The sequence below is a fragment of the Miscanthus floridulus genome, chromosome 18 (assembly GCF_019320115.1).
Source record: "Miscanthus floridulus cultivar M001 chromosome 18, ASM1932011v1, whole genome shotgun sequence".
NCBI classification, from domain to species: Eukaryota; Viridiplantae; Streptophyta; class Magnoliopsida; order Poales; family Poaceae; genus Miscanthus; species Miscanthus floridulus.
In genome coordinates, this window is record NC_089597.1 from 80,442,522 (window position 1) to 80,463,264 (window position 20,743).

Here is a 20,743-nt window from a genome sequence, read left to right on the forward strand (position 1 = left end):
CATCATAAAATGAAACTTTATCAAATGGATGTGAAAAGTGCATTTTTAAATGGCTTTATTAATGAACTAGTCTATGTTGATCAACCTGCCGGGTTTAAAGACCCTAGATATCCTAATCATGTTTATAGGTTGTCCAAGGCATTATATGGGCTTAAGCAAGCCCCAAGAGCTTGGTATGAGCGCCTTCGGGACTTCCTCATTGAGAAGGGTTTCACCATTGGGAAGGTCGACACTATACTATTCACCAAGAAGCTTGATGGGCATATCTTCATTTGTCAAGTGTATGTTGATGATATCATCTTTGGATCATCAAATAAAGAATCTTGCAAAGAGTTTGGTGAATTGATGTCGAACGAGTTCGAGATGTCAATGATTGGAGAGCTTACATTCTTTCTTAGTTTTCAAGTCAAGCAAATGAAAGAAGGGATTTTGATCTCTCAAGAGAAATATACAAATGATCTTCTCAAGAGATTCAAGATGGATGAATGTAAGCCAATCAAGACACCAATGCCAACTAATGGATATCTCGACCTAGATGAGGGTGGTAACACGGTTGATCAAACTCTCTACCGCTCTATGATTAGTAGCTTGTTATATTTGACCGCATCTAGGCCTGACATCATGTTTAGTGTGTGTATGTGTGCTAGATTTTAAGCTAATCCTAAGGAAACTCATTTAATTGCCGTAAAAGAATCCTTAGGTATCTTAAGCACACACCAAGCATTGGCCTTTGGTATCCCAAAGGAGCAATATTTGAGTTAGTTGGCTATTCCGATTCGGATTATGCTGGTTGCAAAGTTGATAGAAAAAGCACATCTGGAGGGTGCATTTGCTTGGTAGATCACTTGTGTCTTGGTCCTCTAAGAAGCAAAATAGTGTGGCCTTGTCCACCGCTGAAGCGGAATACATTGTCGCAGATGCTTGTTGTGCACAAATACTTTATATGAAACAAACTTTGCTAGACTATGGTGTAGTTCTAGAAAAAGTACCTCTTTTGTGCGACAATGAAAGTGTGGTAAAACTTGCAAATAATCCGGTTCAACACTCTCGCACCAAGCACATAGATATCCGTCATCACTTTCTTAGAGATCATGTTGCTAAAAATGATATATCACTAGAAGGTGTAAGGACCGAGGATCAATTGGTGGATATCTTCACTAAACCGCTAGATGAGGCAACATTTTGTAGATTACAGAATGAGCTTGTCGGTGTTTCATACAAGCACCGGCAAGTAAATTTATAGTGATGCGCGTTAGGCCTGGATGGTGCGCTAAAGGACACAAGATTTATACTGGTTCGGGCCAAATGTCCCTACGTCCAATCTATTGCTGCTCATGTTATTAGCACCAAAAAACAGTTCGTAGTAGGGGGTACAAACAGTCGAGAGAGGGATTGGTCCCAAGTCTCTGATGGAAGGGTCGAAAGGAGGCCAAGAGCTTGGTAGCAGCTTGACTGTGTGTGTTGTGCCATCAAAAGTCGATCCCTTTGTTTGAGGAAGCGCATCCCCTTTTATAGATGAAGGGGACGGCTTTACAAGTGAGAGGGCTAGGGTGCGTACGCTATCTAGCCTTGTTGTTCACGTCTACCCAGCCTTGTTGTCCATTCTGGTGGGTGCGAAAGGATGATAAGCGCCTATAATACTGTCGATGCCTCTGTAGAATATTAGGATGGCTACAGAGGACTGCTCCGCGCAGGGTATGGACTATGATACTGTGGTTTTGACTTATGAGCCTCGCCCAGCCTTGCTCCGCACGCCTTCTGGTTCCTATGAGTCTCTGTCGGAGGGACGCGAGGTCGGGGTCCGGAGTAGCGCTGTGGGCAAGGCCTTCCGATTGGAGAGGGCGTCCAGAGGCTGAAGCGAGCTCTCTGATCTGGTGGACCCGAGGGGCCGGGAAGCAGACGCCGCTCCCCTATGATCATAACATGGTGACCGCACATCCGTCATTTGTGGAGGACGCGAGTCCTTTCTTGGACCGTAGTGGTTGTCGCATAACTTCGTCGGGTTCCGTGTCCCAGAGCTGAAGGCGGTGCCTACAACTTTATAGGGCAAAGAGCACGCACCGGCAACACTTTTTAGGCTTTGCTACGCCCAAAAGGGTCTAAAGCACCCATCCCGTCGTTCCCTGGCAGTACTTTTCCTGCCAGGGCGCAGGGTATGGTCCTCGAAGCCGCGGTTGACCCGAACGTCTTGTCCTGCCCTATACCTATCATCATGAGGGAACGGGGAGAGGTTGTCAGGCAAAATGAAACTAGTCCTTGGACATCGAGTGAGGCGAGGTTCGTCCTCGGACATCGGGCGAGGCGAAGTCCAGTCCTTATCCCTCGGGCGAGACCGAGCCCGTCCCTCAGGGGTCGGGTGAGGCGGAGTCTATCCCTCAGCTCTTGGGTGAGGTGGAGCTGGCCCTTAGCCCTCGGGCGAGACTGAGCCTAGCCCTCGGGGGTCGGGCGAGGCGGAGTCTATCCCTCAGCCCTCGAGCGAGGCGGAGCTGGCCCGAAGGCATCGGGCAAGGCGGAGACTAGGCGAGGCGGAACCAAACTCCCGTCATTCGGGCGAGGAACGTAGCGGCGCCCTTGTCCGTCTAGAAGTTTTTAACGTTCGATGATTATTGGTTCCACCTCCTAGGGTACCCCGATGTTAGGTCCCCGATAGAGCTCAATGTTCTTGATTTTAGCAACTTTACTAAAAAATGAGCTTGTGTTGTCCCTTGCATTGCATTGTAATATACAACATGTTTAATTTTTGGTAATGCATATAGGGTTTGTCTAACATGGTTAAGATAACCGTCGTAAAGCGTGTGAAGAAGCTTAACCTTGGATCAAACTTGACAAGCAACTAGATTTACTTTCAAGTATTGCATTGCATATGCATGAATGTTGTTTTGTCGATTATCTTCAATTACCCTCTTATTGCCTATTTTCTTAAAAAGAATTATAGCCTAAGGCAAAATATTTTCAAAATTTTGAGGGTTTGAGATAGGTCACTCACATCAGTCCCAATTGGTGTTTATTTAGATTTTATTGGAGGTGGGACTTGATTGGGAACAGGCAGCACGGAGGACTTTGAAGTTTCGCTGGAAAAGGAGTGACCGGACGCTGCATCGGACTTTGATGTCCAGCGTCCGGTCGGTTCATAGGAGGTGAACTTGCTGTGAAGGAGTGACCGGACGCTGGAATAGTGTTCTCCCAGCATCCGGTCAGATGGTGGCTCTGCGTCTGGTCGATCGAAGACGATGAAGATTGCTTGCATCGGACTCTGGCTGCGTCCGGTCGGTGTTCACCGGACACGTCCGGTCACGATTCCAGGGGTTTTGGACCTTACTGGAATCGACCGGACGCTGGGTGGCAGCATCCGGTCGCTACCACCGGAGCGTCTGGTCAGTAGAAAACGTGCAGGACCCAGACTCTTTCTCCGTTTCCTTTTCAACTCAGCGAGGGACCCCCATATAATCCAAGCGAGCGTTGACCTATCTCTATCCTCACCGCGTCATCTTCCCCGAGCCACCGTCGGTGCCTCCACGCACCGCCCGCACCGCTCGCGCCACCACGCCCGCATGGCCAACGCCGCCGTGCTGCACCACTGCACCGCCGTCGCTGCCTCTGTGCACCGCCCACACCGCTCGCACCACCGCGCCCGCATGGCCGATGCCGCCGGGCCGCACCCCCATACCACCACCACTGCCTCCGCGCGCCAACGCCGTCGCGCTGCCTCTCCATGCTCCTAAGCCGTCGTGCCTCCACAGCAGCAGCGCCGTCCACGCCTAGCGTCGGCAAGGCCCTATCCTAGCACTGTCGTGCCCTAGCCTCACCAGCACCTCCCTTGCCCGCACCAGAGCTTCGCCGGAGTTTCTACCGCCGATCCTTGCCAATCAGTCAACCCTAACCCTAGGTCTTCCGGTGGTTCCCCGCGTGTTGCGTCTCTTCTCTTCTCGGGTCACCGGTTCATCAGGTAGCATGCCCCCAATTCAATTTTGTACCTATTGCTTGCTTTCCTAGGGTTTCACATCTCTAGATTTATTGTTATTATTTATAAATCCGATCTACTCTAACGTGCAGCAAGTCGGTGCCGTTGAGGTCATATTTGCAGTTATCAGTCAACTCGGGGCCAAGCTCGCGAGTACGGATCGAGGCCAAGCCTCGGAAGTGATAGTTGGTAGTTGTTTCTTGTCAGCGGCAGTTGTTCTTTTTAGATCCAACCGATGGTTCGCGTCAAGAATGTTGGAGGCGGTCCGGGTGATGAGGATCCGAGGTGTCCGCCTCGCTTGCCTGTAGATCCTAAAGGCAAGGCGACAAAGAAGCTGGCAAGAAAGAAGCGTAAGTATCCAGATGCAGATACAGCTAGAGCAGCTACAGTTATAGAGGCCGCAGAGCGTGCTGAGAGAGGAGGTGCTCACAGTGGAGTCCGGATCGCAGATCAGCTTTCACCAAAAGCGAGGGCTACACTTGAGCAAGTTGAGCGCCTTCATGGTGGTCCACCTGGGACTCTCATGATTGGAGGACGGCGTGTTGCCATTGATGAGGGTCAGCCTCAGGGAGAGTCACAGTAGCAGGAGTCATAGGCAGCAGAGCAGACTCTAGAGGGACAGTAGGCATAGGAGACAGAGCATGCACCTCAGCCATAGCTTCGCCGCTCTGGTCATACCTGTGCTCCAGTCATGCCGAGGGCAGATATACAGTGGATGGGTTCTCATCCACCGCCCAGACCACAGGGTTCGCCTCCTATGACACACTTGGAGTTGAGGGCTGCCACGGCCAAGCAGGTGCAGTAGCTCAGGTTTGTGGACTTTGAGCAGTGGTTTCCATCGAGGAGGGATGACAGAGCATCAGAGGACTTCTACACACCACTCTAGGAGGATTTCTACAATGCATATCTTAATAGTGGAGCTGTATTCGGACCTCAGAGGGTGTGCAACATTGAGTCTATAGTTGCAGTAGCTGGAGAGCACATTCGCCCCTACCTTGCATATCTGCTAGGGCTGACAGACTTGATTAGACGGACAGGATTATATGTTCCATCTTGGGTCCGTCAGTTCTATGCTACACTATGGATTGACCCGCAGCACAGATACATTCACTTTGCATTCGGAGGCAGAGATTATAGGCTGACGAGCACTAGGGTCAGGGAGATACTCAGGCTTCAGGAGCAGCCCGTCAGGTTACATGACGTTTGCTATGGATAGACAATGCCTCCTAGATGCCCTCATGGCGGTATGGTGCCTCCCACAGATTTGGTTCGCCACTGCTTCAAGGAGCCTTTTGGCGAGGGGTTGAGCAGGACTCCCAGTGATCTCACTCCTATAGCTAGAGTGCTGGATGCCATTATGAGGAGGATCTTGATTCTGAGGATGGGGTATCATGAGGGCTTGACTCGCTTATAGCTATGGCTTCTCAACTCTCTGATGCAGCAGACAGTGTTTGACATTTGGGATCTCCTTCTATCAAAGATGGAGGATACTATTGCTGAGGGGTTCAGAGGTCATCGACAGTTGCCCTATGCCCATTAGATCACATTTCTTATTCACAGGGTAGTTACAGTGAGGCCACCTGAGATGCTAGTTGAGTACAGTGGTGTTACTATAGAGTTCTATACATACAACCTGACTCAGATGATCCACCATAGTACACCACAGACACCTAGTCAGTCGCGCCGTCGTCCAGATGTACCAGAGAGTGCAGCCCAGCAGGATGATATTATCAGGGGTATTGCAGCTACTGAGGAGGAGGAGCTTGCTCAGCAGGAGGGGATGGTCGAGAGCGACCCTAGTGACAGCTCAGACGAGGACTACCGGGACATTCCTCAGATGCCTGCATGTAGACATGATCATGAGGTCGACAGCTCCAGTTTAGCTCCACCTACACCATAGACAGACCCCGCTCTCCTTGCTATACTTGAGTGGATGAGGCAGGATCAGGCATGCCAGGTTCAGGAGATAGCTGCCACTTTTACATAGTTCTAGACTCGGCAGGACGAGTTTCAGAGGCAGTAGCTGGCTATTCAGCAGCAAACGTAGGCTCTACAACAACAGCAGCAGGCCATGCATCAGCAGCAGATCCTCATGCAGCAGTAGCTACTTGGATTTATGTAGCATGTTGTGACAGCCATTGGGGCTCCACTGCCACAGCCTTCGCCCTAGCTTGGTCAGACTGCCACCACTTCTATGACTCCAGCGTTATAGCCTAGTGGACTTCAGAGTCAGGGATAGCCACCAGCACAGTTTGCTTCACCTACAGAGTAGGTGTCCTAGTATTTTGCTTCGCCAGTGATAGCCCCACAGTTCACACCTCTTTAGACGGGCTTCACACCGGCTGAGATGTCCTCGCTGCTAGTGTCAGAGACTACAGTGTCCAGGAGCCTTGGTGCATCCTTCAGTGAGTTGACAGGGTAGCCTACTCCTCCATATCTACATGTCCCAGGTCCTTCTATAGTTGCACCTATTATCGGGACTACAGAGATGCTCCCTTCCTCAGTGGCATCATCAGAGCCAGCTGCTTCAGTCATACCAGCACAGCCTATAGCAGCTCTAGTTCCTGATCCGACCCAGATTGCTTCAGCATCGCTTTCAGCTATAGAGGGTCGACTGCTCAGAGCTCAGGGTCAGATGATGATGGCGCCCAGTTTCAGCTCGCTCCTCGTACCTCAGCGCCCAACTCATCCGCTGTAGCCCCGCCGACCGACCCTTAGGTTTTGGTGTTTGACGCCAAAGGAGGAGAGGGATCGAGTATGTTAGATTTAGGGGGAGCGACATATCTAGGGGGAGCTTAGTTTATCTATTAGCTTATCTATTACATTTGGAGTTTTTATGTGTGGTACACTATTATGCATTCGTCGTGTGTTTGCCTTTATGCATTAAACTATATTTATGTGATAGTGATATCTACGTGATCGTGATATATGACATGTGTGCTCTCTACTTTGAATTATTTATATGTCATATCACGTGTGCTATGCTCATTTGCTTTGCTTTCGCGTTTTACTCCGATGCAAATGAGCTTTATTACTAGTACTCACGCTTATTTCATATATTTTGAGTACATTATGTTGGCTTGGGTCATATAAGCTTTCCTAACACTTTTGTTCTTATTGCCAAAAGCTTATATGAACCAAGCATGTTAAAAATCTCATCTCTTTCACATACTCGAGGTGGTATTGTCATCAATCACCAAAAATAGGGAGATTGAAAGCATCTAGGCCCCTAGTTGGGTTTCGGTGATTAATGACAATACGTGATTACTGTGACTAACGTGTGTTTTGTAGAGGCAATTAAGTTAGGTCACGGTAATGGAGATTGATTGGGCTATCATGATGGTCATGCCCCTACGATGGAAATCGTTTCGGTTTTCAAAGGATGGACGACAAGGTTAAGAATGAACTAGTTCTAAGTGTCGATTAGAGTTGGAGTGACACTTAGAGTAGTTTAGGACTTTGTTTTTCCTTTGGCCGTACTATTAAAGGGGGTACGGATGGGTAGCTTGACCTAGGTGAGTCTAGTGGGTTAGGTGTGGTGCACACTTGCTAAAACTAGCGCTAGGTAGCTCTAAAATAGCCCTTAGATCTAATGGAGCAAACTTCATTCACATATGATTGAGAGTTGGAAGTGAATGGAGGGTCAAATACCGACCGGGCGCTGGCTCCGGTGTGACCGAACGCTGGCTCAGGGTCTGGTCAGTTCATTTGACCAAGGTGTTTTTGTCTGGTGCGACCAGACGCTGAGAGGTCAAGTGATTGGACGCTGAGGACCAACGTCTGGTCGACTCCAGTAAGGTTCTAGAGAGGGAAAATCTTGACCAAACACGTCCGGACAGTGCTGACCGGACCCTGGCCAACGTCCGGTCACACTGTAAACACTAGAGTTTGGGGTAAACTGACCGGCGCGTCTGGTCAACATGACCGGAGCGTTCGGTCACCCCACAGAGGCACATAACGGTTCATTTTTCAGCCCATATTATAAATAGTTCCTCCATTCGTGTCAGGGACGGACCCATAGGGTATGCAGGGTGGGCCACCGCATACCCTGGGGTCCGCCAGTCATAGAGATAGGTAGAAAATTTCAATGTAAAAAAATAAAAAAAGGAAAGTAGGAAACGATCGGCGCTTTGGCTTCCGTATTGGACTCTCGGATCTGCGATCTCGGCGATCTGCGGGATTTCCTGGCCGCGAGTCCACGGCTGGCTTCCCCATGCCCATCGACCCTGGTAGCTTTCTCATCTTCGGTTTGGATCCAACGATTTCGTCATGACGCAGACACAGCGGGCGATCACGGCGGCACACTGCGGAAGCGTGGGCGAGCGTGAGTTGCAGCGGCGCGGGCGAGCACTCGTGGCAGCCGGCGAGCTTTCGCGGCGGCGCGGGCGAGCGCTGTGGCGACCGACGAGCATGCGTAGCGGCAGCAGACAAGCACGGTGGCAGCCGGCGAGCACGTGGCCAGTGCAGCGGTGACGCGGGCGAGCGCACGCCGTTGCCCGCGAGGCAGCACTCCGCGATGATCTGCTCCTGCCTGGCTCCTTCAGGGCGACGCCGCGATGGGAAAGGAGAAGCCGTGAGCCCACGACGATCCGGCGAGGTGGCGATGGCGATCTGCTCGGCTCCTCAGGGCGACGCGCGAGGTCCAGAACTCCAGCAAGTTCATCGGCACCAGTCGGTAAGTTCCAAAGTCCAAACATGAGTCAATAATTCAATATCGCATGTGACTATACTATTTGAGTTCCGCACGTTTGGTAATTATAAACTATTTTTTAGAAGAATTGTTGAATGATGAAGAGAAACGGCGACATTCGATCCTTTTTTGCAAAGCAGCAAAGAAGCCGGCTGCAGCTGCTTTGAACCCTACCCCACCTCCGGTTGAAACTATTGTGGAAGAGCAGAATCGAGAAGATAGAGCAGAAGTTGAAGAAATTGCAGATCCTTCACCCCCGCTAGCGTCATCGCCACCGCCACCGCCCGCATCAAACCGCCGGTGTATGACATCAATCTTCTACCATATGATCCAGGTGAAAGGCTGCCCATAAAAGATTATCATGTTAATGATCAAGATGCAATCCGTAGAGCATATATTACTAAAGGTCCTTGCAAACCTTATATACATGATTTCCCGTATCAAAACATTGGAGACACACCTCGTCGATTCAGTTTGTAGTGGTTGTATAATTATGAGTGGCTTGAATATAGTATCAAGAAGGTTTCTGTATTTTGCTTTATATGCTACTTGTTCAAGAAGGGCAGTGGGTCAAATGCATTTGTTGTTGATGGATGGGATAATTGGAATATAGGAAACGCCGCACTCATCAAACATAGTGGTTCTAAGGCACACAAAGCAGCTCAGGAGAGGTATATTGGTTTTATAAATCCCAAGGTAGCAATTGATTATCACATTGACAAGTGGACTGATGAGGAGCTTCGTCTTTACAAGAAAAGATTGACATATTCACTTAGATGTATCAAGTTTCTTTTGCTTCAAGGACTGGCATTCCGTGGAAATGATGAAAGTGAAGAGTCTAGCAACAGAGGCAACTTCATTGAACTTTTGAAGTTTCTTGCAGGAAATAGTGATGAAGTGAACAAGTATGTCTTGAACAATGCACCAGGTAATTGCACTTTGACTAGCCCAAAGATACAAAAGCAAATTATTCATTGTTGTGCCATAGAAACTAGAAAGAAAATAATTGAGGAACTTGGTGATGAGCCCTTTGCAATTTTAGCCAATGAGTCTAGTGATATATCACATAAAGAACAACTAGCTCTTTGCTTGTGTTTTGTTGATAAACTTGGAAGGCCATGTGAGCACTTCATTGGAGTTGTTTATGTAGATGATACTACGTCTTTGTCACTTAAGGAAGCAATCAAAGGTTTACTTGATAGTAATGGATTGAGTATGACTCGGATTAGAGGTCAAGGTTATGATGGGGCTAGCAATATGAAAGGTGATATTAAAGGGCTGAAAACATTAATCATGAAAGAATCACCTTCTGCTTATTATATTCATTGCTTTGCACATTAACTCCAACTAGTTCTTGTAGCTATTGCCAAGGGAAATACTGATTGCAAGACCTTTTTTGATCAAGTATCTATCTTGTTGAACATTGTTGGGGTTTCTTGCAAGCGTCATGGTATGCTTCGAAATGCTAGGCTGAAGAATGTCAAGAAATCACTGTAGTGTGGTGAGCTTGAATCAGGGAGTGGTTTAAATCAAGATATGGGTTTGCCTAGGCCTGGTGACACTCGGTGGGGCTCGCATTACAAAACTATATGTAGCATCATCACTATGTATTCCTCAATCCATGATGTGCTCATTGAGCTTGGTGCTGATATTGCATATAAGGATGATTGGACAAAGATTCATTTTGTGCTTGGAGCATTTGAAACCTTTGAGTTTGTTTTCTTTGTGCACTTAATGTATGTTATTCTTGGATACACAAATGAGTTATCCAAGTGTTTGTAGAGAAGGGATCAAGATATTCTTAATGCAATCTCACTTGTTAATGTGGCAAAGAGCAGAATGCAACAGTTGAGGTCTGATGGTTGGGATAAATTTCATAAGACGGTCACTTCTTTTTGTATTACACATGGTGTCGAAGTTCCTGCTATGGATGATGCTTATGTGCCTTATGGAAAATCAGCAAGGTATGCCCGTGCCCGAAACCAAAAAATGATGACCATTTTAGAAGAGAAGTGTACATTGGTGTCATTGATCAAATTAGTCAAGAGCTTGATAATCGGTTTGATGAGATCAACATGGAGCTACTCTCTTGTATGTCAGCCTTTAGTCCTTCCAAGTCCTTTGCTTCATTTGATGCACAGAAGCTACGTAGATTGGCTGAATTTTATCCTAATGACTTCTCCAACAATAATTTGGTACAGCTAGAATTGCAACTTGATAATTATATTGATGACATGAAACGAATTGAATGCTTCCAAGGTCTAGACAACATTGTTGATCTCTCAGTTAAGATTGTTGATACAAATAGGCACAAAGTGTATGATATGGTGTACTCGCTTCTCAAATTGGTATTGCTTTTACTTGTGGCAACTGCGAGCGTTGAAAGGGTATTTTCTGCATTGGTTATAGTGAAAACAAAATCAAGGAATAAGCTAGGTGATATTGTTCTGGATGATTGTCTACAAACATTTATTGAGCGGGATATTTTCTTTCAAGTTGATGAAGATGATATAGTTGAGACATTCATGTCATTGAAAAAGCGACGGATCAACAAGTAATATTGTAAGTCTCTTATATGGCTATATTTTAAAGTATTTTGTGTTTCATTTGAACAATTTATATGGTTTTAGAATATGGTCTTACCGAATGAGAATATGGTTTTACCAAATTATATATGGTTTGCCGAATTGCATAAGAAATTTTTTTGTTGTGCATACCCAGAAGTAAAAACCTAGGTCCGTCACTGATTCGTGTGTGGGGGTACTTTTGCTCATTCCAACAGTCGAGAAACACCTTAGAGAGTGCCAAGAAGAGCAAGGTCCTAGTGAGGTGATTGAGATTTGAGAATCCCAAAGAGATCCCTCATTAGTGAGATCAAGAGTAGCAAAGTGTGCATCCACCCTTCTCATTAGGCTTGTCGTGGTCAAGTGAGAGTCCGTGCTTGTTACTCTTGGTGATCGCCATCACCTAGACGGCTTGGTGGTGATTGAGAGCTTGATGATCATCCAGAGAGCTTGTGGATGACCCAACTTAAGTTGTGAGTGATTCACCGCGACAGAGTGTCGAAGAATCAACCCGTAGAGAGCACTTGATCCTTGCGCGGATCAAGGGGGGGCTACACCCTTGCGCGGGTGCTCCAACGAGGACTAGTGGGGAGTGACGACTCTCCGATACCTTGGTAAAACATCGCCGCGTTCCTCCTTCTCTCTTTACTTTGAGCATTTACTTTGAGCAATTCAATTCTTATCATTTACATTCCTAGAATTGCCATGCTAGAGTAGGATTGGAACTTAGGGTGCTAAACTTTTGTGCATTAGATCAATAGAAACACTTTCTAGGCACAAGAGGTTAATTGGGCTAACCGTAGAGTTTAATTATTGCAAATAAATTTAGAATTAGTCCAATTCACCTCCCTCTTGGGCATCTTGATCCTTTCAAGTAAGTTAACTCCTAAGACAACATGTCAAGTGTGCTGCCAAACATATTGACACTAAGTTATATGTTGTAAATGAGAAAATCCAGAATCATTTTGAAAGCATTGAACATATAAGTACCAAGCAAGTACTTGCGGATCCGCTTATCAAAGGCTTACCACCCAGTGCGTTCAGAAAACACATAGTCGACATGGGTTTACGGAAAGGCCTATGATTGTAGCTGTTAAATCTAATGACAACTGATCATGACGATGAGGCACGCTCTATGCACTGATCTGTGATGGAATGAAAAAAAGATAAAGAAAGTTGAGTTTAAGTCATAAGGTAAGATAAGGGGGAGAATGTTAGGATGATCTTCACCGGTTGGCCCAACGGCCAATTGGGCCCTTGATCCGTGCCCTGATCGGGGGCGCTTAGCCGGTTCTAAGTGGCTGATCCGTGCCCTGATCGGGGGCTGGGGCACATGACACGAGATTCACCGCAGCCGTCAGCCCCACCGTGATGTCCTAACTCCAGTCCGATCTAGAAGGGGGAGTTGTAAGCGACGGAAAGCGTCATCGCCTTCGTCGCCGCCACTGGACCACACCTGCACGGCTTCCCCGACTCCGACCCTAGTGACCACTACGATGCTACCTCGTCAGCGGCACTAGAGGCGCGTCGCGCCACGCTATGGCGAGGTACATCACCAAGCCTCCCATTAAACTAAGTATTACCTACTGATCTACGTCTAGAAGTGCTTTAAGTTCTGTCACACACCTCCTCCTGCCACAAAATGCCGGAGGTCCAAGTGCACCCCTTCCTCCGCCGACGAGTCTTCACTCTGCTTGGCGTGGCGGCGGCCGGTTCTGTGGTGGCGGTCTTCGCTCTGCTCGGCGCGGCTTCGGTGGCTAGCTCTTGCGGCGGCCGGCAAGAAGAAACGGAGGCACCGCTCGGAGAAGGAGCGGTGGGTGAGAGATTGGGGAATCGGTAGGTAATTCCATCACGCGCACGGAGCTCTGGAAGGAGCCGGGCTGTGAAAAACAGAGGGGGGTTTCGTTTTTCTGAGGCCTGGCCCAAGGTGATTTAGATCCCGTGCGGGACGGACTCCGAGACCGAGCCAGGTACACCAAACACGCGAGTTGCACCTGGCGGGCGCAGCATGGCCGTCGTGCCGGCGTACCAAACACGCCCAAGATGCCCGCGCGCGGCCGGCGGCGTGCGTGCGCGGCGGGGGCGGTGCCACCGAATCCGAGGACGGACACGGACGGACGGCTGTTCCATCAACACTGCGCGCCTGCGCCTACGTTTCAGGAAAAAGGGCCGGCTGTTGTTGCGCTGGTGGAGCTGGCCGGCCGCCGGGTGAGCAAAAGCGCAAAGCGCAAAGGCAGGGCCAGGGCCCCCCGTGGTCGGCGTGGCCAGGGGACGGAGACGGACGCGCCGCGCGAGCATGCGCGCATGCATGTGAGCCCTGCCCTGCCTCTTCCTGCCGCGCCGCACAGTGTGTGCCCAGTGCGCCTGCTGCCCTGCGTACGGGAACGTACTCCTCCTATGCTGTTGTGAATATGCCATGTCCTCTCGCTTTTCTTTTCTTTCTTTTCTTTTTGCGCTGTGTGACTGTGTCCAATACTCCTATTTACTTGTTGGATTACTGTGCAGCTGCTGAGATATGGGCCCCTGAGCTCACACATTGCCCCAGCATAAAATATATCCTACTTATATATCTTAAAGAGGAAAGAGGGAAAGCAACTGTCACCAGCTCCTATAGACACCAACATACATTGCGTCGCCGCGAACACTCACATGGGCTTGCCACTTTTTTTCCTGTGCACAGTACAGTGCCCGGAGCGCGGATATGTTATGTGGTGGGGCTTTCTCATGGTCTCATGGAGCATCTCTAGCTACAACAGTCGCTGGCCGTATGCTGCAACGCATGCAGTCGGGTGTGAGGGAACAGTTGCTCTTCAGAAAAAACTGTTTCCGTTTGTCCAATGGCTTAAACTAGCGACCATCGACCGACCTTTTGGGCAACCGCGACCGCTAGATTAATAAGCTGTGCTGGTCTCTCCAAACAAGTAGAGACAGGCCGGTGTGATCGACGATCCATCGACCAAGACGCGTGCCAGCCACCAAGTCTCGCTCCTTCCTGGCTCATCACAAACGGTAGTGCGGCAGCCCGGTCGGAAGGGCCGCAGGGGTAATAATCCGGCGAGTTGGTGGCTGCCCGCCCGGACCAGCAATGCAGCAGGCCATATGCACTGTCATGTCGACGCACCATGCAGCTAGCCCCAAGCTCAGTAGTAGTATATGGGTTTTGCAGCTTTATTATTTCTGTATATGTGTATATTGGCCATATGTATCTTGGGTCTCAGCTGCCTGCCTGCTGGTGCTATCGCCCTGCATGTGCGCTCTAGGTCGCCCAGCATGTGGAGGCCGGCAAATGATGATGTGCTGCTCGGCTCGCTCCATGCCTGGCCTTGCGTTGCGATAGCCACCACTATGTTAGTAGGAGGTTATGATTGGGGGCCTCCATAAAAATCCATGGATGCTAATGCTATTGTGTGATCCATGCCAAATTGCCAATGCCATCCGTATAATGCGAGGCATCATATCATGGCGCGCCCGGCCGGAACAGCTGAACAAATCGAGCGTACGTTTCGTCTTTGCGCATACCACTTTCCGAACAATTTGACTCGATCACTCTGCTTTATTTTTCGAAAGCCTCCGAGACTACTGTGATTATTGGAATGTAGGTCGTTGTCGCTTTTGATCGAGCAAACTAAGGGCCCGTTTAGATCCAAAAATTTTTGGATTTTGGCTCACTGTAGCATTTCGTTTGTATTTGATAATTAGTGTCTAATTATGGACTAATTAGGTTCAAAAGTTTCGTCTCGCGATTTCTCACCAAACTGTGCAATTAGTTTTTTTTTTCGTCTACATTTAATACTCCATGCATGTACCGCAAGATTCGATGTAACGGGTACTGCGCAAAATTTTTTGGAATCTAAACAGGCCCTGATAACGGCAGTGATGAGCTAGAGGTAGGATAAAGGCAGCGGCGACGACTACGTACGCAACTCACGAGTGCTGCCCTGCCGCTCAGGCCGGCCCAGATACCGTAGAGGCACGCACTGTTCTCCCTTTTTTTCGCTGCATCCCCCCTCGTGATCTGTTCCTGTGACCTGCTGGGCGACCTGGCTCAGCTCAGCTAGTAGGTCACTGCTGCCAGATGAAGCCGACGGCAGCAGTGCCAGCAACAGAAAAAAAACACAGAAAAAAAGAGGAGAGGAGTGGTCACGGCACATCCGTCGCTGAAGAAGGAGCGCCCGAGCACTGGACCATGGCGGTCGGCGGCAGGAAAACGATGTTTCCATGCGCCGTGCCGAGAGAGACGTCGTCCTAATCGAGCACGCCGATCATCGCCACCCGGTGCCATGAACATGCATATGCTTCGGCAATTATAGCTCCCGTCGTCGCTCGCCAAATCCCGATCCATGCACTTGTGCCCGCAGCAGAAGAGAGATCAGCTAAGCTACGCTAGGCGTGCAAAACTTATGACGTGGTTGTCGTGTTTTACTTGTTTGTCCCCTGCTGCAGAGAAGTGACAATTGGGCGTCGTATGTACATTGAGCTGGCAACAAGCAACTGTAGCTAGCTGAGATAGATATCCGTTAGCGACAGACTACGCATCAAAGTGTGGTGGCTCCTTTCGTCTTTGGTGAGATAATAGCAGCATACTACTAGCATCTACCTTCCAAACGAGGATAAGGAGGGGCGTTGGAAATTCACATCAACCTGCTGTCCAAGTCCGAGCCAACTGTGTCCACTCCACATGCGGTGTCTGATCTTCGAATAAACTTGGTTTGTCCATGGGGGCCCACCATATATATCCGTATGATTGGTCAACATCACCTATATCTGGCATTAAACACAGGTAATCTACGAGCTAAACGCAAATATCTCAGGATTATTACTGTGTCTCCGGGTTGCTAGCTCCTGTTTCAGATTCAGAGAATTACCCGTGCTTCAGCATGGGTTATACTAATCTTATAAGACAGAGCATAGTTGGCCCAAACCGGCACGGCACGGTTAATATATATTTATTGCACATGCATATTTGTACACTTGGTCGGCACAGTTTCATAACATGCAGTTCGGGAGGCCGTAAACGACCGTGGATTATTTACTGCTGGCTGGTTTGGTGTGAGAGAAAAACACTGTTCCCGGCTGGAAATTTACGATCGTTTACGAGCAAGCGAACAGGCTGCATGAATGTTCACTTTGTGTTAGTTGTTTTTATATACTAATAGTGGTAAGCTCTACGTGTATATATATATATATATTCATAATAGTAGATCATACATAGATTTGAGTGGACATTTTCTTTAGTTTTTAGTAACAGATAGAATGGTATAACTTAGATACTAACTTTAAGGGTCACTTAGATTACCTATTATAATGGCAGGGATGGATAATTAAAGTTTAAATTTAAGAGGGTTACTTTAGCTTGGTTTTCATAATAATGACAAGTGTGAGTTTAGATGCAAATTTTGAGGGAGACTCCATGTTGCTTAGTGGAAAAATGTGAGTAACCTCTTAGGAACAGAAATTATACAGATGGCTATTAGGTATTATCAAGGATGATCAGGGTTTGTCGTGTTGACTACCGAAGGATTTTTATTTTTTGAGATTTTTTTTTGTAGCCTCCAATTACTACCGAAGGATGCAAATTTTTTATTTTTTGCCGCTGCCGCTCCAAGACGTGAGTGCCTGACGGCCTGTGCGCCCTGCCCACCAGCGTCGTTTCGTGGCGCGTGACCAGCAACAACGCGGATCCCGAGGCCGTTTCCCACCTCCCTCCACTGGCCCGCGCCCCCCCGGCCCCCGAACCGTCCCTGTCCCTCCCTCCCGACGGGCGCCCCCGGGTGCGTCGATGATGGTTCGGTTTCCTCGACTCGTCTCCAGCCTCCCCTCGCGTAGTCACGTGGCCGGCGGCTGTCCAGGCCCCGCCACCACTCATCCCGTTTGACCACGAACACAGCCGTGGCGCCGACTGGGCCCCGCGCGTCAGCGAGCCACGTCGTAAGCTGGCCCACACCGACCCCGTCTCGTTTAACCGTCTCTACCTGCCCTGGCGATTTGGCGCAAGCTCTCTCACTTCCACCGGGACCCGTTTCCAGGGCAAAACTGGAAAGCGCCACTGGTAAAGAGTGAGCCGGGTAACTCTTGGAGAGAGTGGCATCACCGTTACAGCTCAGCCAGCCTCGGCCACCATCCCTCACTCCCCCCAGCCAGCCAGCGTTACAATAGGAGGGAGGAGGGAGCGGCGGGAGGCAGCAGCCGCAGCAGCAGCAGCAGAGCAGCGGCGGCTGCGTTCAGACTACTACTACTACTCCGGTTCCTGCCCCTGCTCTGCTCCTTCTCCTTCCCCCAAATTCCACACCTCAAATAATAAACAAATCAAAGGTGAACAGCGGCCGCAAGGAACCGCGGGGGTGTGCAGCCGGGGCAGATCCGCGAGATCCGGCGGGCCGCCGATGACGAGCGGCGCCGGTGGAGCCGCCGCCGGGATCGGGGGCACCAGGGTGCCCACGTGGAGGGAGCGCGAGAACAACCGCCGCAGGGAGCGCCGGCGCCGCGCGATCGCCGCCAAGGTCTTCGCCGGCCTCAGGGCCTACGGCAACTACAACCTCCCCAAGCACTGCGACAACAACGAGGTGCTCAAGGCGCTCTGCAACGAGGCCGGATGGACCGTCGAACCCGACGGCACCACCTACCGCAAGGTAACTAACCACCGATGCATCCATCCATCCATCCCTTGTTGCTTCGGTGCTTGCTCCACCGGCCTGCCGGCCAGGCCAGCCTCTCGACGGCTTCGCTTCGGTTCGGTTCCTGCTTTGCGCTTTCAGTTGCTTGCTTTGCTTTTGCTTTGGTTGCTCTGTAGAATTGCAGTCGTGCCTGCGGCTGCTGCGATCTGAGCAGCGCCAGAGCGTGTTTGCTTGGTTGTTGCGACTAGGCGAGTCTCGCCGGAGACGCATCCTCGGTTTTGTTGGGACTTGGGGCGTCTCTGTTTCGAGGCAGGGGACGGCGCACGGCTCTGTTTAGCAACTTCCCAAAGCAATGTAGCCATTTCGTTGGTTCGGTGGACCGATCTTGGGATGTTCCTGCTCTCGCGTGCACATCCCTATATTCCCTTGGATTTGGAGCTGTCTTTACTTGCTTTGACCTCTGCTTTTGTCTTGGTGCTATGCTTGGTGCTCTTAGGCTGTTCTGTTCTCGGGCCAGGGAAACGGGAGCTTGATTTACAGCAAACGGGGAATGCAATTATGCAATGCGGGCGGGTTAATCTGCTGGGCAAGCTCTAGAATTAGGATTTAAAAAAAACCTTTTTTAAATTAGGAGAAGGGAAATGTTGCTTTCCTTTTCGGCAATCGCTCAAGGCAATTCTTTTGGGGATGGCATGCTTTCTTCCCAGTATTGCTTTTGTGGTTCCTTCCTAGTATGACCAAAAGAAAAATCTGAGACCTCGTCTGAAGATTTTTGTCAGCTACCACATTTCTCTTGGTCCCTGAGGGAAGGTGGTTCAGTTTGGGTTGGGATTCAATTCGGTAAAAATGCGTGCCGCATATCACGTCCAGGCTGATGCTGAAAAAAAGCAGGGCTTATCAGAAAAGCACAAAGCATAGTTCAAGCATGTTTTTTGCCATGTGCACATGTAGACACTGCTCCCAGAAAACAAAAGCAATAGTTTTTCACTTTGCTTTTGAGGCTTGTGCCAAAACTCTTTGGTAACGTGAGACTTTCAAATTTTTCCATACCTTGAGTTGGTTCATTGGTTGCCTTTGTTCTATGCAGTATGCAACACTTGTGTTTACTCATTATTTGGTAATCAATGCCGAGGTGTACTCTTCTGTAGTAAGTACAATAGCTTCAGCTGTATTGTAACCTACTTTGAAGTTGGTTTTACATGCTTTTCTGTTACTTCTGTCAATTTATTGCAGTCAATTGAACAATTGAAGGAGTTTTAGTTGATTTATTACATATAGAGGAGAGTAAATTGCATCTGTAAGTTGGCATCTCAGAAATTTGAACTGCAGAGCGTTTCAATTGATTAATCCAAATCTTCTGTATAATTTTTGAACTTGCTTGCGTGTAGCATTTCGTTTACAAAAAGGTGAACAGGAAAGTAACTGATTTCATTGGCAGTTATTGTGGTTTATTAAACTTGGCGTGCTTCTGTTCAGTGCCTGCTGTAGTTTTCTGCTTTACAACAATTCTCAGTGCGCTTAATGTTTGTTTGGATGGCAAAAATTGCATAGTTGATTGATTATTGTTAAGTAATGAATTTTTTCTTGATTCAGGGATGTAAACCTCTGGCAACAGAGCGGCCTGATCCAATTGGAAGGTCTGCATCACCAAGCCCTTGCTCCTCATATCAACCTAGTCCACGAGCTTCATACAATCCAAGCCCTGTATCCTCTTCGTTTCCAAGCTCTGGATCCTCCTCTCACATTACTCTTGGCGGGAGCAACTTCATGGGTGGTGTCGAGGGCAACTCTCTTATCCCATGGCTAAAGAACCTTTCCTCGAGTTCCTCATTTGCCTCCTCCTCCAAGTTCCCGCAGCTTCATCATCTCTACTTCAACGGTGGTTCCATCAGTGCACCAGTAACACCTCCATCCAGCTCTCCAACTCGCACACCTCGCATCAAGACTGACTGGGAGAATCCAAGTGTTCAGCCACCATGGGCTGGGGCAAATTATGCGTCTCTTCCCAACTCCCAACCGCCGAGCCCTGGGCACCACCAGGTTGCTCCAGACCCAGCATGGCTAGCCGGGTTTCAGATATCATCTGCTGGTCCTTCATCTCCAACATACAGCCTTGTGGCACCGAATCCTTTTGGTATTTTCAAGGAGACCATCTCCAGCACCTCAAGAATGTGCACCCCTGGACAGAGTGGAACATGTTCTCCTGTAATGGGTGGTGTGCCAATCCATCACGATGTCCAGATGGTTGATGGTGCCCCAGATGATTTCGCCTTTGGGAGCAGCAGCAACGGGAACAACGAATCACCTGGTCTTGTGAAGGCATGGGAGGGGGAACGGATACACGAGGAGTGCGCCTCGGACGAGCATGAGCTGGAGCTCACCCTTGGGAGCTCAAAGACTCGTGCAGATCCCTCCTGATCATGCTACAAGAGTCACGTCTTCACCTGGGTTTTTACTTTCATCTTTATTTCGACGGGCGCTCTTCTATTTTATGAGTTCAGTGTTTGTAGAAAGAGAGAAGGGATCCAGAGATCTTATCACGGTCCTCTGGAGATGATATCCATCCTCTTTCAAGCATCTGAACTTATTCTAGCCTAAGCAAATTGTTAACTTATTTATTTCAGTTTTTTCTGCATTTCTTTTTTGTCTTCCTCAAGAAATGAAAAGGGAAAAAAATGCAAGGGAAAAGAGTGCTTGCAGGGAACCTTAGACAAGTCGGAGAACTGGTCATCCGTCAGCAGTAGCTGAGATCCCTGTGGCATTCATGTGCCCTTGTAAATTAGCTCCAGTTGTCCTTGATATGACTATTATCGTTGTACTTGTGTCGAAAGTGTGTACATTGTATGGATCATTCATTGGTTCTGTCGTGCCTTTGCTGATTGAAGTGTTTAGTTCAGGTGGCCTCCAATTTTTA

General features: G+C 48.9%; 2 protein-coding genes across 2 annotated transcripts; both read left to right on the plus strand.

Annotated features, from left to right (window-relative positions):
• Nucleotides 1-8,564: 8,564 nt before the first annotated feature.
• Nucleotides 8,565-11,209, plus strand: LOC136524072 (uncharacterized). Its single transcript, XM_066517551.1, has 6 exons — nt 8,565-8,636; nt 9,213-9,579; nt 9,694-9,915; nt 10,003-10,055; nt 10,434-10,504; nt 10,612-11,209. The coding sequence occupies exons 1-6, from the start codon at nt 8,565-8,567 to the stop codon at nt 11,207-11,209; spliced, it is 1,383 nt and encodes a 460-aa protein (XP_066373648.1).
• Nucleotides 11,210-17,347: 6,138 nt separating this feature from the next.
• LOC136524850 (protein BZR1 homolog 3-like) lies at nt 17,348-20,680 on the plus strand. Its single transcript, XM_066518089.1, has 2 exons — nt 17,348-17,844; nt 19,423-20,680. Exons 1-2 carry the CDS (start codon nt 17,599-17,601, stop codon nt 20,245-20,247), a joined length of 1,071 nt encoding a protein of 356 aa, XP_066374186.1. The 5' UTR covers nt 17,348-17,598; the 3' UTR covers nt 20,248-20,680.
• The last annotated feature ends 63 nt before the right edge of the window (nt 20,681-20,743 follow it).

Bases quoted from the DNA above. Each gene is read 5' to 3' on its own strand.
- LOC136524072 (XM_066517551.1), top strand. From the start codon at position 8,565: ATGGCGATCTGCTCGGCTCCTCAGGGCGACGCGCGAGGTCCAGAACTC. The intron at 8,637-9,212 runs GTAAGTTCCAAA...TTGTTCAAGAAG, and splicing joins AAGTTCATCGGCACCAGTCG to GGCAGTGGGTCAAATGCATT. The intron at 10,505-10,611 runs GTCTGATGGTTG...ATGGAAAATCAG, and splicing joins AGCAGAATGCAACAGTTGAG to CAAGGTATGCCCGTGCCCGA.
- LOC136524850 (XM_066518089.1), top strand. From the start codon at position 17,599: ATGACGAGCGGCGCCGGTGGAGCCGCCGCCGGGATCGGGGGCACCAGG. The intron at 17,845-19,422 runs GTAACTAACCAC...TTCTTGATTCAG, and splicing joins ACGGCACCACCTACCGCAAG to GGATGTAAACCTCTGGCAAC.